A 20380-nucleotide genomic window follows, 5' to 3' on the forward strand; every position below is an offset into this window, starting at 1 on the left:
ATGCTCTGCCGGCGTAAATTTCAAAGAAAGTCATACACCTCTTGTTTAGAATGATCACAGCAGTCAAATCCTTATTAAAGCTTTCAAATGTTGTTGTTTTTGTAGACATGTGGAGTACACTTGACATGCCTTTGCATGTGTTTGTGACATGTGCCACCGCGGGGCAGGATAAGCTCACCTTTTCGCAAACACTTGGTATCATCACTTTTTTTCGTGATTCATAAGCACATGCTTTTAAAAATAGTCGGAATAGTACAATGGACTTTTTACTAGATATTTTTCATGATTATGGAAAGGGTTTAGTTGCTTACATATAAAACAGATTACAGAAGGTCAATGGAGTAGCCTATGGTTAAAGCAATGGTTCGACGTACCGAAAATCCGGGTTCGATAACCCACAGAAGTGCGCTGTGTAAAGCCGTGATATGGCTGGGGTATTTATAAAACAGCACAAAACAATACTCACCGACTACAATATATTACAACAGTCAGATATATAATATGTTATAATCTCTTTATAATTTGACTTACTCAAAGAACTCCATAGTAGAGGAGACGGACGTGTTGTCGTTGTAGGACCTATTGTTGTGGGTTTCGTTATTGGACCACTCCACCTCCCAACAGTCGGGGCTGTTCCAGTCGTTGTTGCAGGTCGTCCAGGGCAACGTCCACGTGAAGGAGGAGAACAGGTAGAAGAAGCTCCAGCCGATGATGATGTTGTAGTAGAAGGCAACGATGTAAGCCATGAAGCAGGAGGCAAACCCTATACCTGCAACCAGACAGAGAACATTAACACTGAGCTACTTCAAAGCTAGTATGGAACATTGGTGGCATAATGATATGCGAGGGGCACGGGTGGCCCAGTCGTCTAAGGCGCCGCGATTCGCTGTGCAGAGTTGCGTCCATTGGGCACCCTAGAAACCTATGATTGTTGGATCGAATTCCGGTTCGCCCTTGTTTCTAGGTTTGTCAGCACCATACCTGTGCTCGTGGATTACACCGAGGTGATAAACGTCTGAGACATGTATCTCTACGGGCTTTCCTCCCACATTAAGCTGACACGCCGTGATATAACTGGAATACTGTTCAAAGCGGCGTTAAACCAAACTCACTCACTCAATGATACGACGCAACTGGCTGGCTGTGAAGAGTTGCGTCCCATAGTGGTGCAGGGATCCGGTGATCATGTGTACCCGGTTTCTACCATTTATAATCCTTTGTTTCTCAGTACCATAGCATGCTGGGATTCACAAACTTGGACATTCCAAGACTTGTGTAACCTTTGGCTTCAAAGTAAAATGGCGTCATATACATGAAATATTGTTCAAACCGAACCCACCAGCTTTTTGCATGTTTATGTTCGTCTAATACAGACATAACTAACAGCCTCTGGCCGTTAGAATCAATCCTTCACGTGGGGACTTTTACCACTTATGTCATATGACTGTTCCATATTAATACACAATGCCATTTAGAAAGTGATCAAATGTAACAAACGTAATATTTGAGATACCACTTTCTTAGTGAAGTACAAATGTTAGTACTTTATCGGGTTCAGTCCAATCCGGGATTCGACAGACTCGGAGTAGAGCAGCGAATCGACAGCACACAAAGTCAGAGATCTAACCCACTCAGCTTCCGCAAAAATGGCAGTCCGACAACTGGTAGTCTAGATCACGTACTTTGTGTACCCCTCTGACAAGTGGAAATTGGCACGACTCCCATGGCCGAAAGCTATGAATACACAATGCCAAAGTACAAGAATTTGTACGTTACTAAAAATGTGTTATCCCAAATATAACATTGGTTATATAGCATATTATTCCAAAAATCCTTCTATGTATAACGAATATGGAGGGTTTGGCGACCCATGGTACGTTAGATGCAATCTACACATGCGCGGCGAAGTCGGACACTGATAAACATTGCTGCCTCCAATACAATTAGTACAACTGCCATCACTACCACTACTCAATACAATTAGTACAACTGCCATCACTACCACTACTCAATACAATTAGTACAACTGCCATCACTACCACTACTCAATACAATTAGTACAACTGCCATCACTACCACTACTAATATCACTTCTATGTGCTACTTCTATCTCAACTAAACCGGGGTAGAATAGGTCTTCAGCCACCCTTGCATGCCGTATGAGGCGACTATGCTTATGGTAAGAGGCGACTAACGGGATAGGCTGGTCAGACTCGCTGACTTGGTTGATGCATGTCATCGTATCCCAATTGCGTGGATCGATGATCGATGTCATCGTATCCCAATTCTGTGGATCGATGTTTTAACAACCCGAGCTTTCCCCAAGACGTTGCTCATGATACTAATCACTTGTTTGTCTGGTCCTGACTCGATTATGTACAGGTCACTTGAATATTGTTAAGTATGGCGTTGAACAACACACAAAAAACAAACAATAATTGGTGCTGCCAGAAAACGTACCTTTAAACATGGGCGATATCTTCCACACTGTGATAGGCCCCTGTCTGTTGAACTGCCCCATACACATCTCCATCAGGAACACCGGCATAGCTCCCAGAAGCAGGACAGAGAAATAAGGGGCCAGGAACGCTCCTTTAAAAGAACAAATACACCATGTACAAACACGAAATACAACTAAACTGACGTCCAAAAGAAACTTTACCAACTGAAAATATAAATTTCAGACAAAGTATAATTTTTTTTACGATGAAGTCTATCTAAAACACATATCCTAAATACAACAATAGTGTATGCAAAAAATGTTAATCGTCTGTTACATTTAGCGAGATAACACGAGAAAAAGTGAAAAACACGTGCACCACGGACAACTGCAAATGCACGTGCGGGTAAGGGTATAAAACGATTGCAACGGCAGGTCAGACACCTACAGTGATAAAAAAACACAAAAGAAATGCCACGACTCACAGTCAAACAACGTGAACGAGCCTTGGGTATGCCCATATTGCACGAACCTTCGGTTGCTCCCGTGTTGCAGTTACCAACTTGATGCAACGTTACAGACAAACAGGACGGACCGCTGACAGGCCAAGAACAGGCAGACCCAGGGTGACCACGCCCCATGATGACCGGTACTTGCGTACCTTTCACCTCCGAAATCGCTTCCTAACAGTGACGTCATCGGCGACAAATGCCTTAGGTCACAGGGTTAGTCGACAGACAGTGGCCAGGAGACTCAGGGCTCATGGAATCAGGGCTTTTAGACCATACAGAGGACAGCAATTGACAGCGCAACATCGTCGTCTGCGATTGAGATGGGCCCGGACTGTACGACGTTGGCAACGACGTGACTGGCAGAGGGTTGTCTTCACTAACGAAAGTCGATTCTGTATGTTTAGGGCTGATGGAAGACACCGTGTTTACCGCCGAAGGGGTGAACGAACAGTGGCGTGTTGCGTGCAGGAGGTCGTACCATATGGTGGAGGGAGTGTCATGGTGTGGGGAGGGATCTGTGGGCAGGAGAGGAAACCGCTGGTCATCGTTGAGGGAAACTTGACAGCTCAGCGTTACATGGATAACATTCTTCGTCCAATTGTCCTACCATTTCTCCAACAGCAGCCACGTGGTGTCATTTATCAGCATGACAAAGTTAGAGCCCATACAGCCAGAATTGTCACTTACTTCCTCGCAGCCAACAACGTCAACGCCCTGCCGTGGCCTGCACGCTCACCCGACATGTCCCCCATAGAATACCTCTGTGACTTGGTGGATCGTCGTGTTCGACAACGACCACACTCTCAAGCCAACCGACAAGAACTGATCTTGGCCCTCCAAGAAGAATGGCGTCAAATCCCACGTGACCTAATCAGACGTCTTTTTCTGTGCGTCGAAGAGTTCTTGCGTGTATTGAGGCATTTGGTGGTCACACACGCTACTAATGACTTGTTATTGAACGTGAGCGATTGTTTATGTACTCTGCCTATTGTCCATGATTCTGAAAGCTCGCGTTTTGTACCACACCCAACTTTGGGGGGCTCTGACGTCATTCTCGGTCGCGGTATGATTGTCATTTTCAGTGTTGATTATGTTGATATATTGATCTTCTCAATACACTTTACTTAATGCATGTATGTTTTGTTGTTTTTTAGCAAGAGTGATTTCAAACTCTGGTAAAGTTTCTTTTGGACGTCAGCTTATAAGCGTTTTGAACGAACGGGATATAGAGCGAACGCGTTGTTGTACTCCTGTATGAAAGAGGCTTAGGGGATGCCCCGTGGCTTGTGCGTTATATAATGACGTAGGTTGATTCTACCCTTAAGTACCATTTGTGAACCGTGTCGAGATATGACTTACTCATTTACCTCCAGGAACTATTTTCACTCATAGACTGATAACGGCAGCTTGGTTTCTGGTGCCAAGATGGGGATGGCAGGGCCGTACGTTTTTCGAATATTAGTATTTTAATTCCACAGGATACAACTGTCCTTCAGTACAGTTGATGTTGCCCCGGTGTCATGACGTGTAAGTACCGTTACAACCACTATATATGATAGGTATTGTGTTTCTCCATAGTATGTGTTAAACATTGGTTGATATAGTTCACAATGTGACGAAGATGACTGAATGTGACGAGTACTAAGTGACGGTAAGATATGTGGATGAACAACTTCTTTACTCAATTAGGGGCTTGATAATGGTGTTAGAACCTACATCGAAACGTCACTGTAACCAAGAAGTTGTATATTCATATATCGTATCCTCACTTAACGCTAACACACGCGACAACATGTTGAAGGGAAAACAACGTTTAACGAATTCCCTCATAAATCTGAATCAATTAAACAGTGAGTTTGAGTACACACGTATGCAGCTGAAATATCCCTAAATCACACACGTCAAGCATTAAGATATGAAGATAAAATATGTATAAATAGTTTTGGTTCATACTCTATGGGCGAGAGTGCCAAAACGTATTAACGCATATTGAAGTACAACTCTTTGCTGTATCCATAGTTTGGGCATTCATAACAACTGTATCAGCCCATCAGGTGTGTATAAATCATAATCAAGCAGTCGAAGGCTGTGTCTGTAATCATGTGTGTATCTGATCAAAGGTGATATTCTGGTAACGATTCAGCGTTTTTACCATAACTCATTGTCTTATGAAAGGAGACCGGAAACAGAGGTGTGTTCTTTCCCTGTGTTGCATCCGGGCATGTGCAGGGCGTCCAATCAACCAAGATCCAGAAGCGCAAACCGTTCACTCACATCTCTTAACTGTAATGACAGGTGCTTCGCATAAAAAACATCACGCGTTTAGAATTGTTTCCACTCCCTTTCACATGCTGTCCGTTTTTTGTTCTCAGTACAAGCAACAAACAGGTTAATGAGTCGTTCTTGTATTGGAAGAGCGGAAAGGAACAGTGTTGTATATCCCGACTGACAGAACTCCAACACTCCCTGTGGATTATGGTTCGTGTCAGGTTCCATAGTACCGGGTGGGCACCTACACTGAGGTGCCATCACGTCGAGGATTGACGCTCGTAAGCTCGACCACTGTCGGTACCTGACCCGAGTAATTCAGCAGACTGCTAGAATCTAAGCGGGTTTTAGGCTGAACACGCGAATACAAAAACAACGTGACAATTCAATTGCCCTACAAATAGTTTGATCAATAATTATTCAATTTTCAGCAGTCTGGCTCCGACGTTTTATAGATTTGACCGTCAAAGGAAATTGATATACACATGACAAACATGCTCTGAACTGTGTCCCATATTGAAGAAAGGGGTATTAATTATTATCATGTCGACATACCACACCTTACACCATGTCGGCATACCGCTACTACACCCTACACCATGTCGGCATACCACTACCAGACCTTACACCATGTCGGCATACCGCTACTACACCCTACACCATGTCAGCATACCACTAGCACACCCTACACCATGTCAGCATACCACACCCTACACCATGTCGGCATACCGCTATTACATCCTACACCATGTCGGCATACCACTAGCACACCCTACACCATGTCAGCATACCACACCCTACACCATGTCGGCATACCGCTACTACACCCTACACCATGTCGGCATACCGCTACTACACCCTACACCATGTCGGCATACCGCTACTACACCCTACACCATGTCGGCATACCACTAGCACACCCTACACCACGTCAGCATACCACACCCTACACCATGTCGGCATATCACTAGCACACCCTACACCATGTCGGCATACCGCTACTACACCCTACACCATGTCGGCATACCACTAGCACACCCTACACCACGTCAGCATACCACACCCTACACCATGTCGGCATATCACTAGCACACCATACACCATGTCGGCATACCGCTACTACACCCTACACCATGTCGGCATACCACTACCAGACCTTACACCATGTCGGCCTACCACACCCTACACCATGTCAGCATACCACTAGCACACCCTACACCATGTCAGCATACCACACCCTACACCATGTCGGCATACCGCTACTACATCCTACACCATGTCAGCATACCACACCCTAAACCATGTCGGCATACCACACCCTACACCATGTCGGCATACCGCTACTACACCCTACACCATGTCAGCATACCACACCCTAAACCATGTCGGCATACCACACCTTACACCATGTCGGCATACCACACCCTACACCATGTCGGCATACCACTAGCACACCTTACACCATGTCGGCATACCACTACCACACCCTACACCATGTCGGCATACCACACCCTACACCATGTCGGCATACGACTACCACACCCTACACCATGTCGGCATACCACTACCACACCCTACACCATGTCAGCATACGACTACCACACCCTACACTATGTCAGCATATCACTAGCACACCCAACACCATGTCGGCATACCACTACCACACCCTACACCATGTCAGCATACGACTACCACACCCTACACTATGTCAGCATATCACTAGCACACCCTACACCATGTCGGCATACGACTACCACACCCTACACCATGTCAGCATATCACTAGCACACCCTACACCATGTCGGCATACCACTACCACACCCTACACCATGTCAGCATACCACTAGCACACCCTACACCATGTCGGTATACCACTAGCACACCCTACACCATGTCGGCATACCACACCCTACACCATGTCGGCATACCACACCTTACACCATGTCGGCATATCACTAGCACACCCTACACCATGTCGGCATACCACTACCACACCCTACACCATGTCAGCATACCACTAGCACACCCTACACCATGTCAGCATACCACACCCTACACCATGTCGGCATACCACTAGCACACCATACACCATGTCAGCATACCATACCCTACACCATGTCGGCATACCACACCCTACACCATGTCCGCAAACCACTACCACACCCTACACCATGTCGGCATACCACACCTTACACCATGTCGGCATACCACTAGCACACCCTACACCATGTCCGCAAACCACTACCACACCCTACACCATGTCAGCATATCACTAGCACACCCTACACCATGTCAGCATACCACTAGCACATCCTACACCATGTCGGCATACCACTACCACACCCTACACCACGTCGGCATACCACACCTTACACCATGTCAGCATATCACTAGCACACCCTACACCATGTCAGCATACCGCTAGCACACCCTACACCATGTCGGCATACCTCACCCTACACCATGTCGGCATACCACTAGCACACCCTACACCATGTCGGCATACCTCACCCTACACCATGTCGGCATATCACTAGCACACCTTACACCATATCGGCATACCACTAGCACACCCTACACCATGTCGGCATACCTCACCCTACACCATGTCAGCATACCACTAGCACACCCTACACCATGTCGGCATACGACTACCACACCCTACACCATGTCGGCATACCACACCCTACACCATGTCGGCATACCACTAGCACACTCTACACCATGTCGGCATACCTCACCCTACACCATGTCATCCTACATCACATATTATAAATCACTGGTTTGTCTGATCCAGACTCGATTATTAACCGTCCATCGTCATTCAGCTGGATTTTAATCCACTTTATTATTGTGCACTAAAACACGTGCATGTCATCCATACTCATCCTTGTGATAACCAGAGGCTCATAGTATCAATACATGTCTCCATCAACTGCATACATGGTGATGATGCTGTTCTTTATCCTTTGAAAGTCTTGTTTTCAGTTGTGAAAACTGTGCTCACCCGCACTGTCACATGTGTAACGATTCCAGGAGGCAATTCTAATCGATAAATTACTCCCCCGGATCACAGTACCAACTGAGAATAGGAAGTGATGATGAGGTGACAGCGTAGGTGGCTTCGTCGTCGCCAGGGTTACGTCAGTTCATTGAAATTGTTTCTAGTAGTAGATTGCCACTTGTAGTGTCAGAACATGACGGTGTGAGTTGAACAATATTTAGTAGCCTAGGTGTATAATTTACATATACACCATTGGTTAGTGTGTCTCCCTGCAAATACTCATCTTTGCATTGTACGGGTTCTTGCCGTAGTTAAAGGAACACAGACATTGTGGATATTAGAAAGTAAACACTTCTTATAAAGTGAGTGAGTGAGTATAGTTTTACGCCGCAATATCACGGCGGGGACACCAGAAATGGGCTTTACACATTGTACCCATGTGGGGAAACGAACCCGGGTCTTCGGCGTGACGAGCGAACGCTTTAAACACTAGGCTACCCGACCGCTATATAAAATGTATACTAGTATGGAGCTCTGAAAACTCTGAATGAGTCTTCATGTCTGTCTGGTTTTGTTCGATACAGACTGCTTCCGTAGTCTTGTGGCGGAGACATCTGCCCGGAGAGCGGACGGTCCGGGGTTCGATCCCCGTCCGTGTCATACCAAAAGACGGTATAAGATGGTACTTGTTCTTACCCTGCCTGGCACTTGGCATTAAGGAACTAAAAGGACTGGTCGGCTCGGAGTCAGTATACTGTGTCTGAGTGTGATATTGTTAAACTGCGGCCACACAGCCACACACACTCATGCATGCACGTCGCTATATACGTGCAATAATCTTGAATGCGACGTTAAACCCTATTTCACCTCACCTCATATTGATCGGTACAAAATCAGATTTTTAAGAAAATATTTGTCATAATCTGAAGATAAATGTTGGCGGATAACTGAACATCACACAGATCGTGGAGGTTTACTATTTTGCTAAGCAAGATATGTATGGGACAAACAGTGTCATACTCGCGAATTGTGGATTCGAACTAACGATCAGCAGATCCTGTAACGGATGAGGGACGCAACTCTGTACATCATGTCTTTGACAATGAAAGAGGGATTGTGACCTTTGAATGTGTTAAGAGTGTGCGAGTGAGTGGGTTGGGCGTTAAACAATGATGCACTAAAGTCTTATATGTGGCATGTGATAAACTAAATATGTGTTGTCAGTTCTACCAACTGTACAAGCTATTTCTTCTTTTGAATGGATGCCAGTTACATTTGATAAGAGTAAGTGAGTGAGTTTTTGTTGGGTAAGTAAATGGGTTATGACGTGGATTTTGGACAGTATTTTATTGTACCCTGTTAGATAAAAGCGACAAAGCCCTTTCAATATTCATAAAGAAATATCTGCATGAAGCAGAGTCGGTTGTACGATTCCGACTATATCATGAGCTCTATCAAATAGTGATGATACCAGGTGTTCGCGAAGAGGTGAACGTATCCTGCCCCACCGGTGGCACCCGTCACAAACACTTGCAAAGGCACGCCAATATTTCATCCGAAAAAAAACACGGGAACATGTGGCACAAGCCAAAACAGGTTTAGAGACATCCGTGAATCCAGGCAACACATCTAGGGACGTATATATGCCGCATTACTAGATAGTATATAATAGATAATACTACGTAACCATGATTCGCTCATCCGAAAATATCTATCAAAAGGTTTGTGCTTACCGTCCTTCCCAATGACTCTTTAAAATGATACAATCGTTCATGTTACATTCTAATTCATGTGAAGGGTCTTTTGTGTAATCAGTGAAGTCTGTTATTCTCATTAAAGCGGAATTTCATTATGTAGTCAAGAAATTCGCCACTGCCTGCGTCGCGGTGCGGTGCGGTGCGGTGCGGTGCGGTGCGGTGCGTTGCGTTGCGTTGCGGTGCGAGCTTTTCTTGATATTGATACTTTAATTATATTATAATAGGTTATAATAGTCTTTCCCGAAGGCACATATCTATTACGTTTACTGTTATCGCATGTATAGGGGTCAAACAACTGATCGAACTACCGATGCATCACAATTTTCTTCCTATTTCAGCCTTTCTCTAGCATACCCTCTCAACTAAACCAACCATTGTAGCGACAGCCAATGTCACTTCATTGTTTGTATACAGGTACCACGAAAGACAACACAAAAAACCGTACATGCGGTAATAAACTGTAATAATACTTTTTCTTTGAACGACACATATTGATATATAATCATTAGGATAGCTTTCATTGGCATATTCTTCAACAGTTCAACAGTGAACGTTCGTACTCTTAATACGAGATCAAAATAGGGAAGCAGCCTAGAAAAACAAATACACTACACGATATACTGATTTGTAAGAAATGGCTCAAGTATACATGGGCTCAGATATCAGGATCGGGGCCGTCAATGTTATTACCATGTGTTGTAAGACTGCACTTCAGGTAAATAACCTATACTCTGTATAAGAAACTGTCTGTTGTTCCAGAGAGTACTCTGGACCCCGTGGCTAGATACCCGGACCTGATGATTTCACGACTGTGTAAGTTTATTGGCTCGGGACATTGTTAGGCGACACCCTAATGATCCAATGGGGCAAACAAAAGTGGACCAGGGACATTAGAGGTTTGATTTCAATAAAGTAAATTGCATTAAATATGTAATTTTAATACTTACCCCCTCCGTTTTTATAGCACAGGTAAGGAAACCTCCAAACATTGGCCAAGTCGACAGCATAGCCAATAATAGACAACAGAAAATCCATCTTTTTGCCCCAAGTTTCCCGAGGCTCACCGCTCTCAGGGTCATACTCAATCTTTTTGTCACCATCCGGTTGTAACGACTTCTCCGGGGGTGGAATATCGTCCCCCACCGCCTCCTTGTACGTGGGTAGGGTGGGGTCGTGCCCCTCCTCTGGGCTGTGGGCCCCCTCATACTGGTCCATATCCTTCCCCTCCAGAGGGGGTCCGGCGGGTACCGCTACTGATGTATCGTTGGGTGTGTTTTGCATACTGTCCTCCTCGTCTTGTGGACTCAGTTCCCGGATGTCAAGACCTTCCTCGTCCTACAAGAGACACCATATCATATCATCGAAAGTGTGTCATAAAACTATTTGATTACACCAACCGTAAAAAATCAATCCAAATGGTGACCAACTTCTAATTCTGCGTGTGAATATGAACATTAAATCACCACCCTGACACTTTCGTTAACCGCTGTGTCAAAGTAAATAGAGCGTCCAGTCGCAATTGTCACCGATATCAAGAAATCCATGTCCGTATTGATTCGAAACATTTTTTTACACTATAATGTTTTAACGCCTGTTTTTTATCGTACAATATGGTATTATAAGAAACCAAACAGTTGTGTCAGCCAGTCAGATTCAATCAGTCAGAGAACGAAGAGTGGACTTATTTCCCGTCAGGAATTACATCCCCTTAATTCCATAGCAAATATTGATACGGCAATGTATTAAAGAAGATTTACTAATCACCCTATTCCGCGTGTGTATTTCCACTAGATACACACGGAAGCTGGGGCTTGGTTCGTTAATGTATAAATGACAAGAATATAGATGTTTCCGAACATTGACACCAACTTTCATTAACAGACAAATAACCAATAACATGTCGCGGACAGAGGCGGTGTGGGAAACATACATACTGTCACACATGGAGTTGAATAGAATTACTAGTAGACCGAACCCAGTACAGACAAGCGTACATTCATACGTCGAAACTGAAAACTGATTGCGAAAACGATGAAAATTATCACAAATCTTCAAATGTTTAGATGTTCAAATTTCTAAAAACTGGCCTTACTAAAATGAGTAAAAAAAGTACGATGTTTTTAATTTGAAGAGAAAATCTAATTATGATCAAATCCGTTTCCTACAAAAACCTCTAACTTCTGCCTTTTGACACACTTAGACCAAACTTAGTTGAATGAAAAATAATATCCCAGCCATATAAACACATCTGATGATTTTCTTACTCATTATAAAGATCTTTCTCATATTTCGAATGAGCGCCCGATCTGACGGAAGGCATCCGAATGTTTCACTTGCTAGTTTCATCAATTCAGACACCATATACACCCACTGTTTTATGGTCTCTGGTCAGTTATAAGAGATTTGGGGATTGATTCAGAATCAATCTTCCCGTACTGTTTCTTCTACTACAACAACGTATACCACCACTACTATACGTGATGTAACCGCTACGTTACACTACCACTACTACAACAACGTATACCACCACTACTCTACGTGATGTAACCGCCACGTTACACTACCACTACTTCAACAGTCAGTTACTTCTCCCGCCATTGTGCATTCAAATACCCTCATGGCGTCTACAGGGCGGTCGGGTAGCCTAGTGGTTAAAGCCGAAGACCCGGGTTCGATTCCCGACATGGGTACAATGTGTAAAGCCCATTTCTGGTGTCCCCTGCCGTGATGTTGCTGGAATATTGCTAAAAGCGGCGTAAAACCTCACTCACTCACTCATGGCGTCTTCTACCATTCATGTAACAGAGATAGTACCAATCTATACTAGCTACTCCTCCTCCTACTACTTCTACTATTACTACTACTACTACTACTACTACTACTACTGATACTGTTTCTAACACGAAGTCTTCAGATCTATGTTTAAACTACAATCGACTGTAAGTATCTCTCAGCTTAACTAGAAACAACGCGTCATACTCTGAATACTGAGACCTAAATACGTATCCTTACTTGATTCCTGATAACTATTGCGACTCAATTCCGTTTTTCGTTTAGAAGTTGGAGGACCCGGAGGACATGAAACTACGAAGTCCAACCATTGCTATGATCTACGGGTGCGGCAGAGAACAGCGTTGTAAAGGAATACTGAAGAAGTCATAACCCTTCGACACGGTAATGCAATCTCTTTTGTCATGTCTCTATTCACAATACAAACAAATCACGATGACAAAATCTTTCTCATGCTTAATATGTAATAAAATATCCGTGTAGTTTTTGCACAAGCGAACATGTCAATCAGCGACATTGATAACAAATGATATGAAGTGTAACCTGAGCCAGAAGCTTGGATACAGCGTTACCTCGGCAGTGTCAGCTCAGTGAATCGGCTCCACGTTATCCACAATCAATTACTGAGAGTCGAGCAATATCAAATCATAGTATCCTCCGTCACTTGAACGTGTTTGTAGACAGAGCAAAGGCATAGTTTCATACGCTCTTTAAAAATCCTTGAAAACGAAAGTCATTAATTAAGTTTTTCAACCGATGTTTTCCTCAGATATTCACTGTGTGTCACTCGGAGACACCGGGTGTCCTACAACACAGATCATACACCATGTTATCCATACGTGTGTTACATCCTCCGGGGTTCTTAGGGAATGACCACAGAACCAAAGGAGACCAATGTCCACACTGACCAACGACGCTCCTGAGACCTTAACTCTCGAGCCACTGATTCCAAACAGAAAGTCTTCTTCGAATGAGTTTGTTTTAATTCCTTAAACCATCCAAAATGTATTCTCCATCCCGGCACTTGTCAGTAATCAAACAACTCGTAGGATTGTCCAGAAATTGACTTTTATTGAAAAGGTTCCCGACCCCGAACCTTCCAAAACGGCTGAATTGATTGTTTTGTGTGGACCCATTTGCTGGAAACGGTATCTGGTCGACAACAAGTCATCCGTGAAAATATCAACTTCTCTCCATGCAGTGTCCACACGAGTAATAACTTTACTATTGAGTGGGGCCCCTTGCCCGGAGCTGGCGTTTGGTGCCGCCAACCGCATTCAAGCAATTGAACTTATGTCGGATTTCAATTAAAGCAAGTGATCCGTTAGCTAGTGGACGTCTGTGGCCCAGGCCCGCCCTGATTGGAGAAATTTCCATATAAAGAGACCCTTCATAGCCATTGTTATTATAATAGCATTTCATTACCATCTGCGAGACGTTTGCTTTTTTCGCTTAGTAAAACATGTAGGAATTTTTGTGATTGTGCTTTTTGATTATCAGATGACATTTTCCCTTCTAATGGAATCTGAATCAGAGCTTGTTTGGGTCTTTCAATGTGGTTAATGCTAACTTTCTTACAAAGATACCATCGTATGATTCCATTTGTCTCTTTGGTAATTTGATAATTCAAATGTATATATTTTTATTGCTGAATTAAACAGGGTGTTTAAAGTAAAACACATAGTATATGATTAATGTTCTGAATCGCATCAGTATTCTCATTGACACAGTGCTCATTCCAAATCTCCTTCAGAGATTAAAAACAATTACAAGAAACGTGTTTCATACGTTAAACATCTCGTAATTGAATTTGAAGACACAACTGAAAAGTTCAAAGTCCTTGACAATAAACGTTTACGATCTTAAAAGTAATTTCCGGCGTCAAAAAGCTGTGGTATTACTAAGTACACGGTCGCCTTTTCTCACAGGTGGACGAAGAGTTGGGGAGTAAATATTCGAAAATATTAATGTCAAAACCATACAACCTGACTGCATGTGAAGATGTCCTTATCATTCCTCTGTGTTTAAAACTACCTCTTAAATCGCTTCAAGTACGAACGCGGAGTGAAAATTGACGGTGAGAGGTATTAGATTGCAAGCCATGCATCCGCACAAAGAAGTCTTAATGTTGGCCAAGAAGAGCGTCAAAATTTAGTCACCACTTTAGAAGTACTTGTGTAGTGCACGTATTGAGGCAAGGCATAATGGCCTCCCTCTTCTTAAAGACCATTCTATTTGCTCGTTGGCGTGCGATGCTCAGGTGCCGATCGGCTGAGCACGAATCAGCCACATTCGATAATTTCCGTCGGCTGTTTGAATAAGCTTCTTGCCAATTAGTGGAGCCAGTTGACCGCTGAACATAACGTCAAATATGATTCCGATATCACACTGGTGATAGCCTGTTGACCCGCAGTGCAAGTACAGGGGATTGTTCCTGTTGTAGTAACATCGATGCTGGACAGGAACATATTGATGTTTGTTAAGCCTATGAGACAAGGGGTTTGGGCGATCGTGTCATTCTTATGCAATGGACATTTACGGCAATGTTTCTTGCAAACGTTATGGAAAAAATGGTTTTATACTAGTGAGGAGAGTTTAACGCAACGTTTAGTTATATTCCGGCTTACAGGTATCAGAGTGATCATACATCGCAACAGCTTGGGAACGGACCCGTGTCTTTGGCGATGAGTGAACGCGTTAGCCTATAGGCTACTCCAACCTCCCTTGAAACTAATGATATATCTCCGAAAATGTTGTTATTTTTACAAAATATTTTTAATAAATAATATTTTGAATGTGTTTTTGGTTGCATATTTAATTAATTGAAAATCACGTATCACGTGAACCGTGAAGATCCGGGGTAGGACAGGTCTTCAGCAAACCATGCTTGCGCTAAAAGGCGACTATGCTTGTCGTAAGAGGCGACTAACGGGATCGGGTGGTGAGGCATGTCACCGTATCCCAATTGCGTGGATCGATGGTCATGATGTCAATCACTTGCTTGTCTGGTCCAACCTTGATTATTTACAGACCGCCGTCATATATTGGTCAGTGCGACATTAAACAATAAACAAACTTTTCTCTTATTTATTTCGTACATTTCTTTATTTTCATGTTATTAGTATTATTATTATTCTACATGCGAAAGAGGTTTTACGCCCCTTCACCAGTATTCCAGCAACATCACAGCGGGTAACACCAGAAATGGGCTTCACACATTGTACCCATGTGGGGAATCGAACCCGAGTCTTCAGCGTGACGAGCGAACGCTTTAACCACTGGGCTACCCGACCGCCCTATTCTACAAGGTGTCACGACGTATAAAAGGTAAAAGAGTGAAGTACAGGTAAAAGGTGGGTTTTGTTAAAGGCCGTTTCCAACAGCATTAGAGAACCGAACCCGCTAACAGGAATTACAGAGCATCTGGCAATGAATAAAGTTCGTTCCGAGTCTATGAGTAGGGGCGTACAACGGTCGTAAATTAGTGATAGATAATCTGTAAATCCGAGTTTTGAACAGGATATTTAGAATATTTCAATGCGAAACGTCCATAGCCGATATCCATGTAATCGTCGAAAGTAGTTCGGGACAAGCGAACTGTCGACATTTGCCCGTGGTGCTGATAAGGAGTTTACATGGTCAGAGTGAGTGAGTGAGTATGGTTTTACGCCGCTCTTAGCAATATTGCAGCAATATCACGGCAGGGGGCACCAGAAATAGGCTTCACACATAGTACCCATGTCAGGAATCGAACCCGGATCTTCGGCGTGACGAGCGAACGCTTCAACCATTAGGCTACCCGACCGCCCCTTACATGGTCAGAAGTTATATATCGAGTTGATGTAGTTAAATGACAGGACGAGGAAGGATAAGGAAAGATAGGTAAGGAGTCATTTGAACCCACAGAAAGTGTCAAATCTTGATGTTACAGAACACTTGGTATACTAGTATTGGTATGAACATTATCTATGTTGAAATGGCAGCTACCTTTTCTTTCTTACACTTGACAGTTCAGGACTTCTGGGATGATCATGTTCCTAGGAATGGCGTTAATTAGTAACCAAGCTGACTTTTCGAACATCAAGATAAACCCTCACAATGAGCGAATCTGGGATCCAAGATGAATTTGATATCATGTGTTTGAATTGCGGTCTATAAATCACCTAAAATCAGCTAGTGACAAAGACATGCTCATTTTCAATATTAGAAAAACGATCAAAGAAAACCACTAAAAGGAGCCATTTCGACTCATTTGGCATTGCCTATATGTGTTATCAATCGAAAACATGAAAGTGATGAAACGTGCAAAATGTAATTCTATTTCCCATTTATTATTTTTACGCATCCGTGACAAAATTTATGTCCGATGCAATTCCTTGTTTGACTTGTACCATATCGTCCGCTGTTTTTTTTCCAGGTGAACAATTGACTTACCTTTGCATGTGTTTGTGACGGGTGTCACCTGTGGGGCAGGATACGATCACCTTTTCGCGAACACCTGGTATCATCCCTATTTGATAGTGATTTATAAACACACGCTCGTGATATTGTCGGAATCTTACAATCGACTCTGCTTTTAGGAGAGAATTCTTATGAATATTGAAAGGGTTTTGTCGCACTTGTTTACAACCCGGCAACTTTCATAACGATTTCTAAAAGGGATTTCTTAAATTATGCAGATCCAGCGTGTCAAAACGGGCCTTAATCAAACTCTGCATGTCGTTTACCTGTGCATCATGTTTCTGTATGATTTGATAACCAGTGAAAGATGAGGGGTATCCGCCTCATCAACTCGATCGTCAACATCTAACGATATAAAGATGATGCGTTTTTTACACGTTTTTACTCTCAAATTGCATAATCCTTATCAAAATGTGTTATACGGATAACCATCTAGCAGGTGTGTCTTAACATAATTTTTAAAAATGATGAGTCTTATTGGTAATCGTTTATATAAGACAGTTCATTATACGAAACAGAGGACAACGCAGATGTGTTCCTCATAAAACTTGACTCATTAAAATTGACTCAAAAGTTTGACTTTAATTAGATTTTCACATGATGCGAATTATATTGCCATACACACTGGAGCTGACAAATAACTTTGTGATAATTTTAGGCACAAGGGTCCAGTCTTATTGTCGATAATGAGAGTTGGGAAGGAGAATATACATCAGTATCTGTACGGGGTTTCCCTGTTGAATGATCTTGTTAGCTATGAGAAGCTATGAGGTTGTCCGCAACATTTTCAGTTCGTAAATTCTTGTGGTTGTATATCCCGCTTATGACCAATGTATGGAATTTATCATTATGTAATACGCATATTAATTGTATGAAATATTATATTGTGAAATAACATATCTTTGTGATATAAGTGATAATTATCTAAAGGTCTTTAAGATAAAACTCTGCGAACAGAGCGAACACTGCGAGCAGAGCGAACAACGCGAACAACGCGAACAGTGCGAATAAAATCACTTGTGCTGGTCATGCATCATGTACGTGTACGCTGATCATTTGGTGGGCTAGATTTAACAAGGAGTAATGACAATTCGTACACGTGATGATCGATTTATTTATAATGAACTAAGCCTACATTACATTTAACAATACGTATGTGTCCATCTAATAACGGGGGTTGTGGGGTAGCCTAGTGGTTAAAGCGTTCGCTCGTCACGCTGAAGGCCCGGGTTCTGTTCCCGTGTTAAGCCAAAGCGGCGTAAAATCCAACTCACTTACTCTCGCATCTAATTACATGCACAGAAACTTGAAACTTATGTGGTGTAACCAATCTGTAAGTCTGCACAACGCCTGTCGTTAAAACACACGACGTTCTACTAAATAAATGTATTGAAAAACGACTATCACCATCTCCTCACAGCGAGTATGTGGAAACGTAAACACACGTTTCTTATATTAAGAAGGTCAGCACCTGTTCAACCTAGTGTGATGATTAGTTGCTTGTTGTAACACTGCGACGTGCGTGGGTGGAAGATGCTTCAACGCAACTCTAGCCGTTATAGGCATTAGCTGGCTAAACACCACCACAGTCTCTCTACAACATCGTCGACGCATTCCTGTGGTATTTGATACTTGTGGATAGTAACGCAGTACCTAGCAGACAAGAATTCCTTCCATATATATCACAGAGAGAGAGAGAGAGAGAGAGAGAGAGAGAGAGAGAGAGAGAGAGAGAGATACGCTCTTAGTACAACGACACACTGTAAGTACAAAAATGTACTCTAAGTGATGATAAGCTTACTACGAAGATACACCCTCTTAGTAGAAATATACACTCTTCGTACAGGACAGATTCTCATTACAGAGGTTCATTCTCATTACAAAGAGAGGGACAGAGAGAGAGACACACACACATAAAGAGAGAGAGAGAGACAGAGAGAGAGACACACTCGCAGTACAAAGGTACACTCTTACTATGGAGATGAACTTTTTACGAACTTACACTCTTAGTAGAAATATAGACGCTTTAACTACTAAAATGGAACGGATGAGTGAGTTTGGTTTTACGCCGCTTTTAGCAATATTCCAGCAATATCACGGCGGGGGGCACCAGAAATGGGCTTCACACATTGTACCCATGTGGGGAATCGAACCCGGGGCTTCGGCGTGACGAGCGAACGCTTTAACCACTAGGCTACCCCACCACCTTCTGAAATGGAGGAGGGACTGAGTTAGTGCAAACTTCAAAACGTCAAAACTGGATAAGTTTGGAATGTCTGGAGATATTCTATCGGGCCTCACGATAAAACTGTGATAAAACTAATATAAATGGATCCCTGAAGATCAGTGATGATACCAGATGTTCGCCAAGGGGTCGACATGTCCTGCCTCACCGCCACACACATAAAACAAATCATTAAAAAATAAGTGACATTCAAAGAAAAAGAATATTATCAAGACTATCCGCCGATTATTCGTTTGGGGATTTGGGAAAATACCCGTGAAAATTCTATGAATGGACCGATGAAAATCATTGATGACCCCGGGTGTTCGCGAAAAGGGTAAACATGCCTACCTAGCACTCACATAATTTGCACAAACAAAAGTAAGTATTTATTGCCTGACGCCACATAGCAGTACTCCCGCCAAGCGACGGCGGCCTGTGATCAAACCAGACAATCAAGTGATCGATGAATCAGAAAATCCAGTGACACGATAGTGTATTTACTGATTTTGTTGAAACTAATGAGAACAATATGTTAATTTTGAATTACGTCTGCTGTTTATAAGCGCACAGATTCTGCTATTTATAATAGGTACAGAAACACAAGGAATGTATAAAAATAAAATGTATATTCGTTTAGCACCACAGTGACGGGGACGAGTGGGTGGGATGGGCGTTGAGCAGTTTCAGTGTCTCGGCCTGAACACTGCGTGAAAACGCCGTGACGAGATCTCAGCACGGGATAGCATCGCGAATGTCAACCACAAAACTGCTGTAATTACCTAACCAGAACCTTGACGGTGGAGCCTTGTTCAAAAGGTTGTTTGTTTGATGTGTCTTTCAAGGCAATGTGAATTAAATGTATCTAAAGTATCAAAACAACTGAGAAATGTAGACGCCATATGCATGAACTAATGGTATATG

At 43.1% G+C, this 20380-nt stretch overlaps 1 protein-coding gene across 4 annotated transcripts in view; it reads right to left on the bottom strand.

Moving 5' to 3' along the window:
* Nucleotides 1-20380, bottom strand: part of LOC139454159 (sodium-dependent dopamine transporter-like) — an 85892-nt gene that overhangs the window by 41038 nt on the left and 24474 nt on the right. For 2 of the 4 annotated variants that reach the window (XM_071235698.1, XM_071235695.1), the window contains exons 2-4: nt 10929-11316; nt 2461-2592; nt 532-769 (exon numbers count right to left, since the gene is read on the bottom strand). In XM_071235698.1, the coding sequence (XP_071091799.1) occupies nt 532-769; nt 2461-2592; nt 10929-11262 (704 nt within the window). In that variant the 5' untranslated portion in view covers nt 11263-11316. Of the gene's footprint in view, nt 1-531; nt 770-2460; nt 2593-10928; nt 11317-13314; nt 13610-20380 lie in introns of those variants that run through there. The other 2 variants (XM_071235697.1, XM_071235696.1) reach the window with 2 other exon arrangements.

This window comes from Haliotis cracherodii, unplaced genomic scaffold (assembly GCF_022045235.1).
Source record: "Haliotis cracherodii isolate W230 unplaced genomic scaffold, xgHalCrac1.p SCAF_10, whole genome shotgun sequence".
NCBI lineage: Eukaryota > Metazoa > Mollusca > Gastropoda > Lepetellida > Haliotidae > Haliotis > Haliotis cracherodii.